The sequence below is a fragment of the Lacerta agilis genome, chromosome 6, assembly GCF_009819535.1.
Source record: "Lacerta agilis isolate rLacAgi1 chromosome 6, rLacAgi1.pri, whole genome shotgun sequence".
NCBI classification, from domain to species: domain Eukaryota; kingdom Metazoa; phylum Chordata; class Lepidosauria; order Squamata; family Lacertidae; genus Lacerta; species Lacerta agilis.
This window is the reverse complement of record NC_046317.1, coordinates 1,469,119-1,491,683: the sequence shown is the minus strand read 5'-3', so window position 1 is coordinate 1,491,683 and position 22,565 is coordinate 1,469,119. Positions and strand designations below refer to the sequence as shown.

Below are 22,565 nucleotides of genomic sequence, written 5' to 3'. Positions count from 1 at the left end.
ATAAATCAAATACATACATTGCCAGGATTTTCCTTCTTATTTAAGCATCTCATAAAAAATTTCTTTTTCTTAATCTTGACAGTTGACTTCCCCTGCCTTTTCACCTTCGATTTTATACCCATAATCTACTTTTTAACCTCTTCTTTTAAAAATTAAACTCAATTATATATATAGAATAAAACATTCATCTTAATCTTGATCATCTTAGTCTATAAACTCAATCGGCTTATATTGACTTTACTTATAACACATCATCATAAATCTTCATAAATCATTCTTATCAAATCTACACTATCTCCTCTGTCCTTTAAACTGCTGCTAATAACATAGAAACTACAAATATCTCCTTTCTTATTCAAACAAAAAATAAAACTAAATATAGCTGACAGTGTTCACCCTCCGATTTCAAAATGCCATAACAGACTGTTTTAGATTTTACTTAATACTTCACCCCACTCCCCCTCTGTCCATTGTCCTTCTCCTGGTGACGCCAGAACCAAACTTCCAAATGTCTTCTTTTTCCAAATATCCACAGATCCAGGCACAGTTCAGAACACTCCTTGTAACGAGCCTCAGGGTACCCATCTCATCTTCTTTCAGCTGCTCCGTTTCTTTGTACCATTCCTTTTCTTCTTGTAAATATCTTAATTCTTTGTCCCTTGCCCCCGAGCTCACACCTCGGGGACTGGATATAACAAATCTTGTCGTCGTCTTGGGGCTGCCACCCCCAAAAAACGAATCTTTTTCCCGGAGTAGCCCTGTCATTTCTCTCCATCCTTCCAACAACCCTCTCAGCTCCTTAGCAAGGCTTTCTTCCATAGTATCAAAGATTTTAAAAGCCTCCTCTGTGGGCAATAGATTTCTTTTCAAACCCCCACACAAGACTTTCACTTTCCGATAAAGCAGTTCCAGCCTCAAAGCATTGAGCCTTTGTTCATCCGTTAGTCCAGAGTTCAAAACAAGTTCAAAGACGAAGCCCAGCATAATGGTAGAGGGGGAGGGAGTGGGTGTCAGATTACTATTCCTGTCTCTATGTTCGTCGCCATTTTCCTAAGCCGGAGCGCAAATACCGCAGCTTTAAACGGAGATATTTTCCGCTAGTTTACTTCCCAAAAGAAAATTTCAACAGTCTCATGTATCAAATTTAGATACTTTGTAACCAGTTCTGTAGCAGCAGTCACTCAAATTGGTTAGCTTCTTTCACTCGAAGGGAGGGAGGCAGGCTGCCTTTCTCCTTCCCCCCGGATCGTCCAAAAAGCACAGTATCTAGTCCAATCAAATACTCACGACTACCGGGTTTCTTTAAATCCATACATCAAAGGTAGAACTTAGACGCTCATCACAGGCTCTGTCGCCGCATTTACATCCCGGTTGGGGCATATCCCCTATGGCCCAGCTCCGTCGTCCCTTCACCCCCACTCCCCCTTTACAGGGGGGGCGAGGGAAGGGTTCGGAGCCACAACGGGCACAGCCGGGGAGCCCAGGGTGCGGGACGCTCTTCCCGCACCCCAACCGGAGCCCCGCTTTGCGGTAGCGGGGCTCCTAACCCCCGGGATGGACTGGGCGCTTCGCAGCCGAAGCGACCCACGACCACCCGCAATGGCGTCGCCGCCGGAAGTCACCATCCAACCATCTTAGAGACTCCACTCTGGATTTGTTTCCTCAGGGTTTCCTCTGAAAGACTTTCTCATGAATGAGTATAGGCACAGAGGTTTAGGATCAGAGTTTTCCTTCTCCTAGATCAGGGGTAGGCAACCTAAGGCCCGTGGGCCGGATGAGGCCCAATTGCCTTCTCAATCCGGCTTACGGACAGTCTGGGAATCAGCGTGTTTTTACATGAGTAGAATGTGTGCTTTTAAATAAAAATGCATCTCTGGGTTATTTGTGGGGCATAGGAATTCGTTCATATTTCCCCCCCAAAATATAGTCCGGCCCACCTCATGGTCTGAGGGACAGTGGACCGGCCCACGGCTGAAAAAGGCTGCTGATCCCTGTCCTAGATGGGCTCCCTTCCCAGGTTGACAAGCCCCATCTGTAGCTAAAATTAAATTTAGCAAAGAACTATATTTCAAAAATATGACGGAGTCACTACTTATACATTTTTCTATGGTATAGGTACCTCCACCCTCTCAGCTAGGGCTCCTGCAGGGTGTTTGTTTGAATCCTGCATACTAATATGGTAGTATGCCAAATTGTGTTTCAAAGGATGGCCATAAAACAAACAAAAATGCACACCATGCACAGGATTATCTGGTCCATAAAGCCGCCACCTTCACTCCGTCTCACTCTAGAGGTTTAGTATCAGCTGTGATCAGCTCTTTCCCGCTCTGTTCATAGCCTTATCACAACGTCACTTCTGCGCAAGGACGGCCCTATTTTACCTCACAGGGAATCTGAACCTTAACGGCCTCATGACAGGCCAATGTTCAGCAGGTACAGCATCTCATTGCTGCATCTCCATGACAAAAAGTATTGCACCTGTTGAGAATTTCTGCCTGTTTTACCACCGTTGTAAAAGAAAAAAGGTGGCAGTTATTCAGCTAGAAACCTTAGCAACTGCTTCTGGGTGCCACTCGCATTCATCTATATATATCAAAATGTTCCCATTGCGTGTACGCCGGAAACATATGTAACCGCTGCACCAAACAGCATCAAATGAGGACAAACCACACCTGCCATACCTAAAATAAAGGATAAGGGGGGGGGAGTGCTGCGCTTATTATACCTCACCAGCAAAAGGAATGAAGACTCCAACAGCATTCAATAGAAAGGCAGATTGCCTGCTGACATCATCAGAGCCCGCAGTAGGCCTCCATAAGGTGCCCAGTGCCCTCACTTAAAATGGCCGCTGCACACTTGCAGGCATTTTAAAATTTCCCAAGTGCCCTCACCTAAAATGGCCGCCGCAGCTTCGCGTGTTCAACACACACAGTCCCAAGTGATCAATACCACCCACCAATGTGTTCTTTTATGTAAAATGCATCTCTGGGTTATTTGTGGGGCATAGGAATTCATTCATTCACATGGTCTGAGGGACAGTGGACCGGCCCACGGCTGAAAAAGGTTGCTGACCCCTGCTCTAGAGGGACAGGGAAGAATGAAAACAGGAGCTTTCGGAATACTTTCGGGGTCAGGATTTAAAAAAGCAAAAAAACCACAGCAACGCGTGGCCGGGCCAGCTAGTCATGAATGAATATTGTACTGTATTGGCAGCATCACAAACACTGGAAAGAATAAAGGGGCTTACCCACCTGCTTCCCATAGGAGTCATGTACAGGTGAGACAATTCCACCAATGACAATGAACCTTCCTGTCTTGTGCAGATAATCCCGGGCTCTTTCTAGTAGAAAGGAAAAGGCGGCAGGGGGAGAGAGAAACAAAGGAGTATTTAAATTCTTTTCACCAGATATGAAAAAGCAGGCCAAACCAGTCCAAATATGTGTGGACAGAGGACTGCAACGCTTTTCAAAAACAATGGATCTCAAAATCTGTACAAAAGCCATCAATGAATTCTGCCTTGTTCCCTAGGACCCACCTGCATGCAGCACTAAGGAATCTCTCTGCCCATCTTTATCTCTGTAAGATAATTTTTTAAAATCGAGGAAACTCTTTATTTACTATGTTTGCAGTTGTTTAAGATAAAACCTATCTTGAAAAGAAACCACTTTTGCCATTTTTATGGACATTGACTGTTTGTCTACAGATAGTTTCCTTAGTATCGATTGCAGTAGTCATTGTATCACCACCCTGTTCATTGTTTTATTGTTAATTTCCCCAATTAAGCAAGGCAATATTGGTAGCTCTAAAGTCATTGTGCCCATTGCAATGGCGGGCATGTTGAATTTTTAAACTTTTTAGCACTCCTCATTTTTGGAATTTGAAACATGACTTTGGAATTCAAAAGATATTTTGATTAAGTTAATAAAATGTAGTTTTGCTTGGTAAGGAAAAGGTGTGTAAAATTAGAAATATTTTTAAAAAGATTGCCAAGTACTTACAATTGTTGTTGCTATGATTAATTATTATTATTTCACATTACCTAACATTTTCAAAGGGTAAAAATAAAATTATTTGGTTTTCCAAAAGCAGTTTATGTGCTTCTTCCTCCAACACAGACTTGCCAAGTTAAGTGTTGTCCAATCACAAAAATAATAGCAGATTCAAGTTGATGGAGTGGTCCTTTTTTCCGTGTCTCTCTCTCTCTCTCTGTTGCAAAGATAAATTTGCAAATAATAATAATAATTTATTTATACCCCACCCAACTGGCTGGGTTTCCCCAGCCACTCTGGGCGGCTTCCAACAAAAGATTAAAAATACATTAAAACACCAGTTTTAATTTAAATGAATGTTATATATAAATTAAATAGCAACTGAGTGACGTATTGTCCAGTTGGCAAAATCATGCCAGACACTCCTTTGCATTCGTCTGCCGACTCAATTATCACATTAAAGCAACGTCTGTGCAGTTTAAAACCAAACCAAACCACAAAGCCTTATCCTACTGACACAGTTTGCTTAGTAGCAAATATAGGCCAGGCATCACAACTATGATGGGACAAACCTGAATAATAATACACTTTGCTTTGCAAATATTCAAGAAGCAGCAATATATGATGGTAATTTTCAAACCAAAAGGACAAGAACAAACTGAAGCTGCAGGGGCAAAGCCAGGGGAAGCTTCATGGGAGTCAAAAGGATTCTTTAGTTGATTAACTGGTTAGTTTATTAATTGGTTAATCAATGTTATTCATCTTTTTCATAAAAGTTACATACTGATTGATAGTAAAAAAATGAACAAACCTCAAAGCAGTTTAATTAAAAACTCTTCATCAACAAAACACTGCCCTTGATTAAATTGGGCAGATCTCTTTTTTAATAAAAATGTTTTATTTCATCAGGTGATGGCCCTAATCTAAATAAACAAACCACTGGCTAAGAGAGCGAACTGGGAAATCACCAGTCCAAATCTCCCTTCCCCTTCACCTGACCAGGTAACCTTACACCAACTGCTCTCTCTTAGGGGCCTCAGCCCTGCAATCTGCAGATGATAGTGCAGACCTACCTTGCAGGGTTCTTGTCAGGATGATGGAGAGAGTGTATGCAAAGCGCTTTGAATAGCAAAGCACTAGAGAAGTCGTCAGTATTTTGAGCATCCGCACGCAAGCTATTTCAAATGCAAGACTACAGTATCTGGATAATGGCTGAGGCCTCGGAACTACAGCAAAAAGACACCAGCAAACAAAACACGGTACATTTCTGATGAGAGACTCTGTGACAGAGAGAACTTGGAGTTCAGTCCCACCAAAATGCTGCTGCCTAGTACAGAACAAAAGGCTTGTACGTTCAATCTTCTCCAGCTTTTGAATTCAGAAAGCTCAGGCCGGCCGTCCCTCTGCCTGAATTTGATCCCGGCTGACTGTCCTTGCCCAAACTCCGGGGACAGGCACTGCAGGCCAGTCAGACTGTCGGCCTTCGATCTCAGTCAGAGTTGTAGCTTCCCATGTCCAAACCTTCACCCCAAGTTGGATCTCTGCTCTTAATTCTGGCTGCCATTGGCCTCCCAAGGAGAGAGAGAGAGAGAGAGAGAGAGACCACCCTCTGCACTCTGGGGCTGAGCCTAAAAGACCTGCACTTGTCCCACAGCTCTTCTTAGCTTCCTACCCTCAACATGGTGGGATTAGAGATTCCAGAGAAAAGGAATTCTTTCTTGGAGCCACCCTGTCACAAATCTCACAACTCGTGGCTAAAGCAGCAGGCAATAGCATGGCGGACCTTTCCATGAGGCCGGCCGAGTGAGGCAACTGGCTCAGGCAGCAGATTCTTGGGGGTGGCACAGGACGGGAATCGGGGGCCAAGCCTTGGAGGCCAAACGGGTGTGTTCTGACAGGGTCTCCCTCCATTCAGGCGCAGTGGCAGCAGGTGCCCTCTCCTCACTGTCCGGCCGGCCGGCTGGCCGGCCGGCTTCTATATCGGGAATGGGGGCTACTGGTTCTCTCCGGGTGGCAGGGAGGGAGGGAAAGAGAGTTCACTAGGCCTTACAGTCTCTGGGTGGGCTTCACCCACACCCTTCAAGTGTCCCGGTTTCCCTGGGGTGGGTGCTCCTGGAATTAGAGAAGGCACCCCCCCTGGCTTCTGATGTGACCCCCCTCCAGCAGCAGCAGCAGCCCCACCAGGCTCAGGGAGGAGGAGGAGGAGGAGGAGGAGGAGGAGGAGCTGGCCCTTCCTTGCAGCCAGCGCTGGGCTTGCTGTGGTTCCTGAGTTGTGAAGCCTGCTGGGCTGCAGTGGCTCCCCCTGCCCCACACTCCTTCCCCACCTGCTCACTCACACCAGCCTCCACTTGACCCCAAGCAATGGGGAGTGTTGAGGGAGGAGGCAGGGTGGGGCAGGGAGTAAGAGAGCAGGTAGGGAGAAACGACCATTCCCAGGAGCAGCCGTGCCCCTGGCACCTCGCCACACGGTGGCTACCAGGAGCAAGAGTCCTGGGTGGCGTTGGCTTCCCTTCCTCTCTCGCCTCGGACCTCCAGGGAGGGAATGTCACGGCTCCCATCAGGTGCTTCGCTCACGCAGCAGCGCGCCACCAAAAGATGTGCACCCCAGTGTTGGAGGGTGAGGGTTCCCCTAACCAGCCCCCTAAGTGGAAGCCCTGCGCAAGGACCTCTGCTTGCACAACAGGGCTTGCCCCACCATTGGCTTAGAGGAGAGGTCAGGGAGGATGGCGGGGGGGGGTCAATCCATCTGCCAAGCTGCAATGCTTACGCAGATGGAATAACTGGAACAGCACGACGCTAAATTCTACCCACTTTTCTTTGTCCTTTGTCCAGATCAGGGGTCAGCAAGGTTTGCCTTGCCTGGGCCGGTTCACTCCAGCGGAAATCCCTCCATGGGCTGGATCCCGCACGCTCTCGCGATTTCCAGTGTCTGCATCTGCACAGATGCGATTTCCGGTGCTGCAGAAGCGAGTCCCCGCGCCGTGCTGTGCCAGTTTAGTGCAGCGCGGGGGGACTTGTCGAGTGGGTGGCTCTGTTCGGGGGCAGCTCGGGGCCGGTTAAATGACCCCCGTGGTCTGCTTGTGGCCCATGGGCCTTGGTTTGCTGACCCCTGGTCCAGATGGACCTTCACCAGCCTGCAGCTAGGAATTGCTCGCTGTAATGCATAACACAGCACAACAGTGTCTGACTACAACTCACAAGAAAGGCCAGTTTTAGAGAGTGGCAAGGTCAAGTGCCTTTTTGGAGGTACCAAGAATGAGTGGCCAAGGGCCCCACCCCAAACCCCAACAGCACTGACATTCTTCATTTGCAAAGACAGCAACCAAGAAGTGCGGAGGCAGCATCAAATAATTATCTGTCTGCAGGCCCTACTAAGCTCCTTGAGCTCGTGGGTAGCTACAGGTTGTGGAACTACCTATAATAAAAATAAAGGGAGAAACTATACACATTACAAGGCAGGCAGGGAATTCCAACATAATGTTGGGTCTGGGGTGGGAGATAACGATGGGGGAGCAATTACATTACCTTATTTGCACTTCTGAAAACAACATGCAAACTGAAAGGCAGCTATTTTTTTCAAAGTTCCTGCTTCTCTAAATTTTCACAATGCAGATATATGTGTGCACAAACATACACAAATATGTACATGGACATTTATATCAAGATGTGCATACAAGTTCCAGTTACAGGTAGGTAGCCGTGTTTGTCTGCCATAGTCAAAACAAAATGTAAAATAAAAAAGTCCTTCCAGTAGCACCTTAGAGACCAACTACCAGTAAGTTTGTTCTTGGTATGAGCTTTCGTGTGCATGCACACTTCTTCAGATACACTGAAACAGAAGTCACCAGACCCTTATATATACATATAGTGAGAGAGTGGGGAGGGGTATTACTCAGAAGGGTGGTGGGAAGGGGTGATTGGCTGGTGGGTGTGGAAAACCTGTGGATGACTGTTAAGGACTGCAATTAGTCCTAAAGGAAAAAGCAAGGCTAAAGATGGCTAAAGATAGCTTTGTCATGTATAATGAGATAAGAATCCAATGTCTTTGTTCAGACCAGGTCTCTCCATGGTTTTGAGTTTGGTAATGAGTTGCAATTCAGCAACTTCTCTTTCCAGTCTATTTCTGAAATTCCTTTGTATTAAGACAGCTACTTTGAGATCTTGTATAGAATGTCCTGGGAGATTGAAGTGTTCTCCTACTGGTTTCTCTGTCTTGTGATTCCTGATATCAGATTTATGTCCAAGGCCTTTGTTTTTAGCAGAGTTCTTTTCTTTCTTGAGGTGTAATATATTTTGAGAAATCAATATAGAAATAAGAAATGGCAGTATATAAGGAAAGAAAAATTGATAATTTATTAACATACCATGTATATGAATAGGTATATGAATATGAATATGTTTTACATGGATTACTATATTATACAGATAAGATTGGATTGTTATAAATGTACAAAATGTAATCTAAAATGAATGAATAAGAGACACGAAAGTACTCTAATATAATGTTCTTTATTATTGTAATATAAGAAGTTTAATCAATAATAATAATAAATTATAAAACATAAATCAAAGCTCTGATAATGCTAACAAAGTACTCCCTTCGGGGGGAAGGGAAAAAAGAAAAAAAAAGAAAGAAAAAAGGGGGAAGGGGGGAAAAGACAAAGTACTCCCTTCGGAATAAGTATAATTCCGAATATAAAATTATATTTTATACACACACACACACACACGCACACACATATATATGCATATGTGTGTAATCTATTTTGTCGGAGAACCTGCTCCAACAACTGAGAATAGGTCGTGAGGGTGAAAGAAACGGCGGTCTTGAGGGTAAAAGAACGGGAGACTTGAGAGTGAAAAAACAGGAGACTGCAGTCGGGTATCTGGTGCACACAAAGAACAGCGGACGAATCCTCCCGCTCACACCGAGGCGGGGAATTTTATTTTTTACCCTTTTGCCTACGTAGCCACATAGGTCATACACAGTCAACCAATAACAACAGGACACATACAGGCATTTCCTGGCGGGAACAACTCTGTACATGCGCAGCGCCTTATTTGACAGATCGTTCCGTGTCTACTTCCGTCACTCGCGGCAGACGCAGCAGGATCGTTTCCCGCCAATGGCGGTTGCGCGCAGCAGCGCCAACATGAACATAATCCTACACTATTTATTCGTCTAATTATTTTGAGTATATATATGTGTGTGTGTAGAACCTATTATCTTTACTATTTATTACTTTCTGATTCAATAATATAGAAGTAACCAGTATTGATATTGCCCACAGTCCTGGGCAAACAATGCAATTAAAAGCCAGGTGCTAATTGCTATAAACACGCATTGATTTGCCCCACAGTAAATGCACTTGCAGCGGGCAGTAAAAGAAGGTCACGGAAGGGGTGGAACAGAGTATGCAAGCTGAAGCCATGTGGCGGCCCAATGGGCGGTTACTATTTTTTTACCTTACGTATTTATTATGTGGTGTCAATTCTGCCCTTATAGCAGCTGCCCACCGATACCATGTGGCTCACAACAGACAGTCCACCCATACCTTCTGGGTCGGAGGAGCACCGGAAATAGCTTGTGCGCATGTGCACGGTCCTCCTCCGACCTGGATGTGCACCGGCTCAAGCTATTTCTGGGGCTCCTCTGACCCAGAAGTTGGCAGCCGTGCCGGTAAGAGGGGGCGGCGGCAGCGGGGGTTGCTGCGGGCCAGATAAATTAGCCCCTCAGACCATATCCGGCCGGCGGACCCTTAGTTTGGAGACCTCGGCTAGATCCCCTCCCCACCCTCTCACTATATATAAGGGTCTGGTGACTTCTGTTTCAGTGTATCTGAAGAAGTGTGCATACACATGAAAGCTCATACCAAGAACAAACTTAGTTGGTCTCTAAGGTGCTACTGGAAGGATTTTTTTAATTTTTTTATTTTACATTTTGTTTTGCATACAAGTTATAACTTGCTTCAAACTGTTTGTCACATTTTAGTGTTGTAACCCATCTTTGGACCTTAGGGTGAAGGGTGGGAAATAAACAATGCATATATTGTTTATTTTTAAAAAAATTAAAAATCTATTAAATTAGCGGGATGTGTCTATTAAGCAAAATTGCATACAAAAATGGGTCTATCCAGTTAAATATACAATGAAATTCTGACAAAAAAATTATGAGTATTTTTATTTTAGTTGGACTGAAGAGAAAACAAGAATTTGGAGGGGAGAGAAATGAGTGGTAGGAAAGATTAAGCACTCTTTCTCCCTACTCCCAATTCCCCCCAACATAAGCCCACTCTGCCCCCACATCTTTGTTATGTTAGCCAGTGCTCTTTTACTAGAAAAAGAGGTGTTGAAACTCACCATGAACATCTCTCTCTTTCTCTTAGAATGGCAATGGCACCCACCTGAGAGTTATGGTGAGTTCCCCACCCCCAACTTGCTCTTTCCATGCATATGGAACCCACAGGATGCTCAGTCTGGGAGCACAGGATTACCCCAACCCAGTACTTGTAGACACCTGCCATTACTGCAGCACCCATCCATTTATTTCATTTTTTCTGCTGCCTCAGCAAGGCCAGGTAGGTGCATTTTCCCCATCTTGGTCCTTACCCCTTGACAGCCTTCCTTCTAAGTTTTGTGTACCCTAGAAAAAGGATACTGTGGATTATATCTATCCCATGCTTTGGGCTGTTAGAAAGTGACCCAGAGCACAGGGTCAGGGAGGAATGTGCGCAGAGTAGAAAACAGACAAGGATTGCCACTGGTGCAAAGGTGGCAGAGTTCATTTGGAAGTCAGAAGGTTCGCAGTAACATTCGCAGTACGAAATAACAGACAGGAGTTATAACAAAATAAAAAATATAAAAATTCCTTCCAGTAGCACCTTAGAGACCAACTAGGTTTGTTCTTGGTATGAGCTTTCGTGTGCATGCACACTTCTTCAGATACTTCAGACAGGAGTTATGTTTTCCTTTTCACAGACGGAAGCTTCTTTGGCCGCCGAGAAATGCTGAGTCTGCAGCTGATAACTTCAAGATAGGATTTAATGGGCAGAAACTCACCCTCCACCCCATAATACAGCAGTGAAGGGGAAGAAGCATAGCTTTTAACATAAAACTCTTGTGTGCGGGAGTTACCAGATGCAGCGCAGCAGGTCACTTAAAAGTCAAACTAATTTCCCCATTTCTGTTGAGATTTATGATGGGATGTAAGGGCCCTGAATCTTAAAATCTATTAAAGTGACCCAAGCTGGCACAGGTCCAACTGGGAAGCTGTCAGCATGGCCTATTTAAAAGTACTTTTTATAACAGAGTTAGAGCTCTTGCTTTGGATGGACACTCAACACAGAAGCCGGTACCCAGGAATAGGACTGCAGTTGCCATGGAAATTAATTCACATTCTTGGAACAAAAGCAATAGATCACTCCTGGCATTTTGACACCTTCAGATAATAAGGCCTTGCTGCATTTCAGTTTCGGATTTGTTTAGAATCAAAGAGCAAAATGAAGTTGGTTAAAAGTCAAGGAACAGACATTGCCAAATAAACAGGACCCCTTTCTTGTGGCTCACCATCTTCATCAGTGGTTCTCAACCTTGGGTCCCCAGATGTTTTTGGCCTACAACTCCCATCAACCCTAGCTAGCAAGACTACTGGTCAGGGATGATGGGAGTTGTAATACGACAACATCTGGGGACCCAAGGTTCAGAAAGAAGAAGAAGAAGAAGAAGAGTTTGGATTTGATATCCCGCTTTTCACTACCCAAAGGAGTCTCAAAGCGGCTAACATTCTCCTTTCCCTTCTCCCCCCACAACAAACACTCTGTGAGGTGAGTGGGGCTGAGAGACTTCAGAGAAGTGTGACTAGCCCAAGGTCACCCAGCAGCTGCATGTGGAGGAGCGGAGACGCGAACCCGGTTCCCCAGATAACGAGTCTACCGCTCTTAACCACTACACCACACTGGCTGACCTAGATCAACATGCAATAGATACAATGCCCAACCATCTTGAGCTGACTGCAGCTCTGTGATTTCCTAACCCAACAGGGGCTTCTAGACTGGCCTGCAGTTTGGAATAATGGAGAAAGTTAGCATTGTTAGGAATTTGTGGGTACCAGACTCCTATAACCCCCAGATTCAGCAAGTGTTAGAATTTATTCAAGCCTTGGGTGTTGAGATGGGTGCTGGACTATTCTAATCCCTGGATCTAGCAAGTGTTAAAAGCTAAATTAAAGTCAGGCTAGCTTCCTCTAGCAGTTTGAAAGCAAGTCAAAGTGCAAGTAGATAAATAGGTACCACTCCAGTGGGAAGGTAAACAGCATTTCCGTGCGTTGCTCTGGTTCACCAGAAGCTGCTTAGTCATGCTGGCCACATGATCCGCAAGCTGTACGCCGGCCCCCTCGGCCAGTAAAGTGAGATGAGCACCACAACACCAGAGTCGTCCGCGACTACCGGTCAGGGGTCCCTTTACCTTTACCCTTACCTTCCTCTTGAGGTGATAAGCCCTAGGCAATAGGCCATTAAGAGAAGAAAGGACTTGCTGCAAGACAGCAAATGGGTAGGATTCCCTCCCTCAACATAAAAAGCCAGAGTTTATGAGATGAGTACAGGTGTGTGTGTGTGTGTGTGTGTGTGATGTCACTGAGAAGAAAGATAGCAAGCTAAAAAGCCAACCATGTCTGATGTCTGTTGGAATCCAAGGCTGCAGCGATGGGAGAAACAAGACCCTCTTGTTCATGCTGTGTCCATGCTGTGAACCCCTCCATCGTAGGTTCAGGTTGTATATATGTGTAAATCAACCATCTATCCTAAATACACCACAGTCTCTGTTGTGCCTTGTTTCCAAAAGGAAACATGGATCCTGGCTGAGTGCCTGGAACCCCTGGAATCTCTCACCATTCAGTTTGGGGTGGTGTGCAACAGTTTGCACTTTCCAATACAATACGCAAACAGAACAGAGCCAGGCTTTGAAGTTCACACTACTCCAAACGTGTATAAAAAATGCACATACCAAAATGTGCACAGAAATGCATATGGTAGTGAAATCAATTTACAAACGTGATATATTAGAATCATTGCATTTAGCATATATTGGGAATATGCTTTGTGAGAAATTTATGTGCAAATGCTGGTTAATTTTCATAAGGACTTTTAAAAATGCAAATAGATGTAAAAATGTGGAGAGGTGAAATTACGACTGAAAAAAAATAAAAGTCAGTAAGTTCATAGTCAGTAAGTCGGTATCACCTTGCCGACAAAGGTCCGTATAGTTAAAGCTATGGTTTTCCCAGTAGTAATGTACGGAAGTGAGAGCTGGACAATAAAGAAGGCTGATCGCTGAAGAATTGATGCTTTTGAATTACGGTGCTGGAGGAGACTCTTGACAGTCCCATGCAGGGGCGTCGCTGGGGAGGGGCGGTGGGGGCGGGACGCCCCCAGTGACAGGGTGAGCAGCGGCGGGTGGGGGTGTCAAGCGGCGGCCCCTCCCGCCACTCCCACGCGCCGCCGCTCCCTCCGTCACCCCCGGAGCAGCAGCACATGGATGGGGTGCTTCTGCCGCTTTTTTTCGGCGGGGGGGGGCGACCCGCGAGGAGGGTTGTCACCCCCTCCTCGCGGGTCACCCCCCCGCCGAAAAAACCGCGGGGGGGGCGGGGAAAGCCTGGAAAGGAAGCAGAGCAGGCGCGTTTAAGCGCCGCTCTGCTTCTTTTTCCGCTTTCCGCCGCTTTTTTTCGGCGGGGGGGGGCGACCAGCGAGGTGGGGGTCACCCTTGTCACTCCCTCCTCGCTGGTCACCACCCCCCCCGCCGAAAAAAACCGCGGGGGGGGGGCGGGGAAAGCCTGGAAAGGAAGCAGAGCAGGCGCGTTTAAGCGCCGCTCTGCTTCTTTTTCCGCTTTCCGCCGCTTTTTTTTCGGCGGGGGGGGGCGACCAGCGAGGTGGGGGTCACCCTTGTCACCCCCTCCTCGCGGGTCACCCCCCCGCCGAAAAAACCGCGGGGGGGGGGCGGGGAAAGCCTGGAAAGGAAGCAGAGCAGGCGCGTTTAAGCGCCGCTCTGCTTCTTTTTCCGCTTTCCGCCGCTTTTTTCCGGCGGGGGGGGGCGACCAGCGAGGTGGGGGTCACCCGTCACCCCCTCCTCGCTGGTCACCACCCCCCCCCGCCGAAAAAAAGCCTCGGAAAGGGGGAAATCCCCCCTTTCTGTATACACGTGCGTCGTGACGTCATGATGACGTCACGGCGCGCGTGTCGTGCCCCTCCCCCAGGGGGTGCCTCTGCGCTGCCGCCGCCCCCAGCAGCGCAGAGGCTAGCGACGCCACTGGTCCCATGGACTTTAAGAAGATCAAACCTATCCATCCTTAAAGAAATCAGCCCTGAGTGCTCACTAGAAGGACAGATCCTGAAGTTGAGGCTCCAGTACTTTGGCCACCTCATGAGAAGAGAAGACTCCCTGGGAAAGACCCTGATGTTGGGAAAGATGGAGGGCACAAGGAGAAGGGGACGAGAGAGGATGAGATGGTTGGACAGTGTTCTCGAAGCTACTAACATGAGTTTGGCCAAACTGCGAGAGGCAGTGAAGGATAGGCGTGCCTGGCGTGCTCTGGTCCATGGGGTCACAAAGAGTCGGACACGACTGAACGACTGAACAACAACAACAACAAAATTCATAGACTTTCCCCATCCCTGTTCACTCATCATTACTGATCTCCTTTGTGGGGAGTGTTAGGTGTGTTTTAGACCACACTTTCAGCACACACACAATGTTGAGACCACAGACTTCATCGGTTCCCCATGTCCTCTGGATTATCTCAGAATGTTCTAAAATTCCCTGGTGCTGTGAAAGACACGGGGGGGGGGGGGTTGCTAAGCAAGTGAGATGATGTGGAAAGGGTTCCCAGAATCATAACATTGCAGAATCATAGAATTGTAGAGTTGGAATAAGGTAGGGTTGGAAAACCTCTGCTCTCCTGAAATTCCTTGTTGTCTTTACTTAGCATGTTTCAAACATCTGAAACATTATACAGTACATAGTTTAGAATTAGTATCACAAACCTTCCTAGAGAGAGAAGGTGCTTCTAGATGATGCTTTCTTTGGATGGGATTCATTCACAACCTGGCAAACTCAAGATGCCATCACCAAACCAAAAAACCTGTTCCCTGGCAATAAATTGCCTCTCGTCCCAAAAAAAGTCCTTACTCTGCATTGCAGAAGTCAGGTAAAGCCTGCAGAAATCTGCATCAGTATAGCTTGTGATGCAAACTGCACCAGCCGTAATCTCTTCTCCTGTGCAGCTCTTGTACAGTTGTGCAGAAACCCTGCCCTCTTTCTCATTTGGCCAGCATGCTACCCAAAGCTGGAAAGCAATGCAGCACTAGGCATGTGCACATCTGTGTCACAAAGGATATTGGTGGAGTCAGTCTCACATGCTGTGGTTTCCCATCTGTCAATCTATAAATATGAATGGATTACTGAGGTCTGAGTTCACTAAATAGCAGAATAAATGGTAAAATTGTCCCCGGACAATACCATTTTCGACTACAGGAGAGAGGTGGCATCTTCAACTGTATACTCAAAGGGTGTGCAAACAATATGCCCGGGAAAGGATTTGGTTTATATCTCCAATATGCCAACTTTATATGTACAGGGAATATTTCTCCTGATGAAGCATTTAGTCATATGATTTCTCCTACCTGATGTCTGAATCGGTACAATTCAGGAAACTGTACACGTTCATCTGGCACACATGTGAAGTAGGCCTCAACTGGAGCATTTAAATATATGTACAGCTCAATTCTTACTTGAAAGTAAGCCCTACTGAGTTTGCTTGAACTCCCAAGAAGATGTGGACCATGGCCCTAGACTTAATTCAAGTTAGAATCACACTTTACAGGTTTCTGCATTTAGGTTTTTTTGTGTGCCACTAAACATAATAATTTCCCGTTGATATGCTGGCTTCTAAAATCCCCCCCCCCCCCCGCACACAATAAATCTCACTTCATCCCACCATTTTATTTATTTCTCCTTTCTGCTAAAAATTCCATGTGTTTTGAATAGTGCTTCCTTACTCATCTCAATATGTTCCCCTTCTCTAAAATTGTCTTTCCAACTGTTCATGTGCGTAATTTAAGCCTTTGATTGCAATGTGGAATGCAAGCTTGAATCAGAAGAATTAGTCCACAGGAGCCTAAATTAGGTGCACAGTAGATCATTTTAGAATTCACTCTTGCCTTGTTTCTAAGACAACCGTGGGGTGGTATCATAACGACGCAACTTAGTGTTACTCACCAAAATCAATATTAATTCCTCACTGTTTCTGAATCCAGCACCTTCCTCCATCGAAACCAAATATGGTATACAAATCCAGATTCCAGTTACATTCTAAATGCCCCCCCAAAAGGCTCTCAATCCAAAAAGACTCAAAATAGCTAAGTTCACAACACATGGGTGTGCAATACCGTGCTAAAGAAAGAATACGCCCACACGCAAATGTCAGTATTACGGGGAAAGGAGAAAAGTGCCTGGTATCCCCATACCCTCCATCATTTCTCTGATGAAAATAGGGACGTCCTCTTCCATAACAATAATATTATTTTCATTATTTATACCCCACCCATCAGACTGGGTTGCCCCAGCCACTCTGGGCGACTTCCAGCATATAGAAAAAGATAAAAAAAACATTAAAAAAACTTCCCTATACAGGGATGCCTTTAGGAGTCTTCTAAAGCCTTTGCTCAGGGGTTCCATGGGAATGCTAGACTTCTTTTCATTGAAGAGCAGCCCATAGTGTGAACTACAACTTTCAAAAGCCATCTGTAGTATGGCAAGAGTGAAGCAGCTGTTCAAAGAAAAAGTTCCACTGGGCAGGTTCAGTGTTTTTGATCCCAGCTCTGGAGACAGCACAGCAGAAAGTAGAGACGAGGATAATTTAATGGATGGACAAGTAGTCAGATTTTAGAATTATGGCCACTATGAATGTGAAGTAGCTGTCCTGGCAGCCAGAGGCAAAGTCTACTTTGAGGACACTTAATTGCTAAGCTGTCAGAACAGGCCTGAGGTGCCTCGTTCTGGGTTATAACGCTGGAATTTCCTGCTATCTGATGGCTTTAGGGTGACAGCAGTGAGTCAGCCGAGGTGTTAGAGAAATGCCCGCCTGTCTCTCTGGAAAAGGCTAGCTGCTGATGCCATGTGCAGTGGCAGGTCGCTTCTCAGCAACTGTCATGCCTCACCACCAGTGAGGGCGGTGGGCCTTTCGACCCAAGCCACTGCTTAGCCACACACAGCGTGCCGTAAATAGGTTGAAGTTTCTCTTTTAAAAAGAAGCTATCATTAGACAAATACTGTAAAAAATAAATACAACATAGAAAAAGCAGGTATCAACTGCTTGTTTTGATTAATGCATTATCTATCTTTTTTAAGTGCTGTTTTATTGTGGTTTCTTGGTGGGAAAACAGGACATGCATTTAACAAACAAATAATAAAGCAGGGTTTTTTGCTACTGTTGTTTTGAGAAAAGGGACAGTGCTTCAGACAAACATTTGACTTGGAGGTATTTAAATAATCCTGGTGTTTCCTCCTCTCCCCATATAACGCCCCCCCCCTCATTTTTTTTGTTTGTAGCTTGTACTACAGGCTGCTCCCGGCATTCCCAATCAACTCAACATGGTGGAAGGCTCAAGTGCTCCCCAACACAGAGACTGAAAAAGGATTAGCTGCTTGCTCCCCTCAGGTTTTTGCACTCGCCTTAGACCTGAGATGCCCATACAGATGGCTCAGAGGAGGAGAGACTTCCTGGGGGACTGTACAGTTTCAGACTGGAAATGAGAGTGCAGATCAAACTTGTGATTATGCAACAAATCAGTGTATCAGGAAGAGGCTGAAACTTGCAACAAAATATGACAAATGTTCCTGTTCAGGTTTCTGGTCACTCAATTCAATTCCACCTCCTCCTTGATTTTCCTTTGCGTGGCCAGGCGGAGTCCCCCGAACCCCAAGCAGCCCCTGAGGGAAATAATGACACGTGACAACGTTCTATGGGATTAAATTGGCCACAACTTTATTAAGATTCAGATGTAGGGAGACCTTGGCTCAGGCATTGGGCGTTTATGCTTCCCAGCTCCCCAGCCGGGGTTCTGGGTAATTTCAGGGTTATCCAGCCTGAGTGGGGAGTGGGCTAGCTCTGGAGAACATACAGTATGTTCAAGCAGATAGCCCGCCCCCTGTTCACCGCCGCTGGAGGGGGCGGGCAGTGACGACCTCTGGGCATATGGCCAATGCCTCCCCCTGAGACCCCTTTAATGGGAACCCTGTTATCGACGCTGCAATGGGGGCAGGGGTCACCGCCCCCGCCCCCCCCCCAACTCTGTAGATGACAAAAGGATTCCGCCCAAGGCCTGCAACTGCCAAAGTTGTGACGAATTGCTACGGGAAAGGTGAAACCTGCCAATGCAGGGGAAGTCCTTTCCGGCCCTTCAGCAGCGACCTTGACATAGCAGCGCCTGTGTGCCTGTGTGGCTGCAGAAAAAGATGGTTAAACCTGCAAAGTAAGCGTCAATTGAGGGAGCGGAGGGTGGGGAAGCTCTGAATCCAACGGCCGCTTCCCAGGTATGACTCAAGTTCTATTGTGTGTACTGAATAATCCCTCCTTCTACCTGGCCAATCCCCCCGGCAACACCTCCCCAGCCGGGATTGGCCGGCTGCTGGAGTAGGTGGAGTCCACAGGTATCCAATCTGGGAAGGCTGTGCCAGGCCCAACTGCCAGGAGCTGCTCCGTGATCCAAGGGGGCTACTCGTGACCACGCAAAACACGCACCCCATTTGATGTGGGGAACGTTCATTACAGTATAGCCCCCTCTGCCAGTCCCCCATGTCTACTGAGCAGTGGGCTTGATTTACAAAGCAAGAACAGAGGATTCAATAACATGCATGGCTCATGAAACCCAGTTGAAGACAAGCTACAGCTTCTGTGGGAATCTGCAGCCCTCCAGATATTTCTGGACTACAACTCCCATCATCCCTGACCACTATAGACCAAGCTGCAGGGGCTCATATACCAACACTTGACTCCGGTGCCACCTGCAGAGGCAGATTTAGGGCAGCACAACCGGTTCCACAACAGTGTGGGCACCAAGCCTAGGGCATCACAACTAGGACATAGGTTGGATCCACACTGACCTATTAGAACGATATTAGATAGGTTGTTCGAAAACGTCACAGGGCATACTTGTTAATTAAAACAGTTTTTTACTTTGGTCTTTTTTGTCAAATGTAAGTAATACATGGCCACCTCATTTTCCAAAACACGACAGTATTTCTTTCCCTGCTACTGGTTGCTAGTTGCTCTGCTGCTGCCCTCTGGTGTCACATTTTAATGCTTCCTCCCTCCCTCTGTGTCCTTTGCTATCTGCCCCTTGAATACCACTGGAGGGGAGTCAGTGTTAGAATGCAGGGGAAAAATGGTAAAACGCCACGTAGGAGCATATGAGCAGTGTTCCACCAAAATATCAGCATAGAAAAATTAAAATTTAAGCAATAAAATGACAAGGTAACAACGCATTGTGAGCGTAAAAAGTAGGATGTCATGTGCCCATCTTTGTTATCAAAACCATTCCCTAACCATTCCTTAACGTTAAAAACCATGAGTGTAGATCCGCCCACAGTGAATTCACCAGAACGGCAACAAGAGATGAGGGGGCACCAAATTTTGGCCTCACACAGGGGTGCTGCTGAAATCTGAAAGTCCAAAGTCCACCCCTGCCATTTGAAGGGCCCTAGGCCTGGCCGGAAGCTCAGAGGCATGACAGCTTTCCATAGGCAGGGAAATTTTCTCACGAGCCGTGCATCACTTAAACATGCCATTCCGCCAGGTATACTGTGGAATAGGGGAGTTTTACATATTTGTAGCATGTGATTTACCTGAACACATAAACTGGCCTTGTGCTACTACTGAGAGTAAAGACAAGCACACGCCCCCTGTCTTAAAACTGCTTGTGCCTCTTGAGGAGGCCTGCTCCACCATTTCAGAACCATGGCTCCAAGCCAATCTCATTATCGTTCAATACTTTATGTTCTCTTAATGGGGTTTCAGTGGGGTTAGCAATGCTGAAAGAGAGCCCACTCTGTTCTATAAGGCAGGCTTTCATTGTCTTCTGACTTGATTTGCCTTCTGGCCACTGAGTTGTATGTCCTGGTAAGATCTGATCTTGGCAGGCACTGATGAGGCGATTATGCTCTTTACTTCTTAGTAGCAAGTTCGATGTTTTAATGATTAGGAATCATTCTGAACAAAATGGACTTCACTGCTCCTTTTGAGATTTTCCAACGTCCTTTAATTAGGGCAGGGGTCGGCAACCTAAGGCCCATGGGCCACAAGCAGGCCACGGGGGTTGTTTAACTGGCCCATGAGTTGCCCCCAAACTGAACCGCCCACTCAGCAAGTCCCTGTATGCTGCGCTAAACCGGCGTAGCATGGCACGGGGACTTGCTTCTGCGGCGCTGGAAATCGTGTCTGCGCAGATGCAGACGCCAGAAACCACAGGCACACACACACACTGACGGGGGCCTGCAATCCGGCCCACGAAGGGATCTCCGCTGGAGTGAACCGGCCCAGGCGAGGTAAACCTTGCCAACCCCTGAATTAGAGAATTTAGCCACACAACCACAGTGAAAACAGTGTTTAAAATTCTTATTTCCCAGTTAGCAAAACTGCCCTCTTCCGCAACTTTCCCAGCTTCTAATGAAAGCCGCACTTGTCGCAACGTATAAGTTAAATGGTTTTCATGCTTTTTTTAAAAGGAAATATTTAATGGAGGGGACCCAAACTTGAAATTTGCTTCAGGGGCTTTGATTCTCTCCATCACAGATGCAGATTTTGATCTCAGTTTATCGAATCAGCACTGCTTTCCAGTTACCGGCAAATTACAGCCTTGGGCAGGAGCTTAGACGAGGACAGTTTTAAATCATCACACTGCTTCCCAATGAGTTCAGAGGATTGCGTGCAATTTTTCTATAGTGTCAACTCACATCATTTAGGGGCAAAAGTTGAAGAAATATATGAGGAGGACCCTAACATGAGGCAAGGTTGCCTCAGGCAGTGGATTTTGGGTGCTAGTACAATTAGTAAAGCAGGACAGTCAGTCATATATATAACCCATGGGGTGTATTTCACTGTGAAGCGCCTCCTCACAAGCTCTGTTTAAAGGAAGGATACTACGATGATTTCAGGACCCCTCCGGACTGGGGTTTCTTTTGCAGGTGCATTCTGTAACATACAGTACCCTTGGCACAGTGCATTTGTTGTGGATTTATACTGGGCTGTCCACACATCATTCCACTGCGTTAGTTATTCTGCAGTGATTCCCCAGTGGTATCACATTACTGCCGTCTGGAGAGGAGCTCTTGCACAAAAGCAGGACAACAGCAACACACACCCCGCCCCCCGCTCTGGAACATTTGTTCTTTGGAAAGTTACAGGAATTCAGCAAGACATGACGTAGAGAAGCATTCCATCACGTGGGTCATCGGCAGTCACAGATTCCCCACCATGTAATGGAATATTGGAAGAGTTGGGTGGAATACTGGGAACCGGCATTTATATAGGCAGAAGAGATGGGATGCTCCAACCTCTGTCGTGCAATCTGATTTACAGATTAGAGAGCACAGTGGAAAATCTTTCATTTCACACCAATAATACATTGCTGGTGAAAATATTTAAGGGGACAGATCCTGTTCTCGCAGGAGTAATGGCTAAAAACCTGCTGCACTGCCCTCAGTCGTCCAATTAATCTTGCTCAGGGATGCCCTGATTAAATGAAGATGTCCTGCAAACCGCGACAGGTAATAATTTTCATGTCGAAATTAAATGCGCTGAAGAATTATTTCCCGCTATTACAGTCCATATATAATATTGGCCTGTCATGTGCTTCTGAGCACATCATACTACGATGAATTTATTTGTGCAGCTTCTTAGGGTAATAAAGACCTTAACATTTCCAGCAAAGCAATGGGGGGGGGACCCAAAATGGTTGCCCTTCAAATGATGTCAAACAGACATGACACGATGATTGTCCTTATACATTTGGGGGGCTTTGGAGAAATACCACCCCCATCATTCTGCCCGGACACTGAGTTCCAGCACCGAGGGCCTTCTGGCAGTTCCCTCTCTGCAAGAAGCCAAGTTACAGGGAACCAGGCAGAGGGCCTTCTCGGTGGTGGCGCCCGCCCTGCGGAACGCCCTCCCATCAGATGTCAAAGAAATAAACCACTATCTGACTTTTAGAAGACATCTGAAGGCAGCCTTGTTTAGGGAAGCTTTTAATGTTTGACAGACTATTGTATTTTAATATTTTGTTGGAAGCCGCCCAGAGTGGCTGGGGAAATTATATTATTATTATTATACCCAAGTGTTCCAGCCAGGGTGGTCAAATGCAGAAGAGGAAATGGCTTCTGCACCTCTAGCAATTGTGTAGAAGAGGGAATTTAAGTGCACACATGATCAAATTCCACACAACCATTATAGGTGCAGAAGTCATGCCCTCTTTTGTAACTGGGCATCTTTGTTCCATGCCACACCCAACCACCTAATTGCCAAGCAAA

General features: G+C 46.3%; 1 protein-coding gene across 1 annotated transcript in view; it reads right to left on the bottom strand.

The window, feature by feature from the left end:
* The window catches only part of NMNAT2 (nicotinamide nucleotide adenylyltransferase 2), a 60,546-nt gene that overhangs the window by 22,599 nt on the left and 15,382 nt on the right, over positions 1–22,565 (bottom strand). Inside the window, exon 2 of the mRNA XM_033151177.1 lies at positions 3,252–3,340. Coding sequence (XP_033007068.1) covers positions 3,252–3,340 — 89 coding nt within the window. The remainder of the gene's footprint in view (positions 1–3,251; positions 3,341–22,565) is intronic.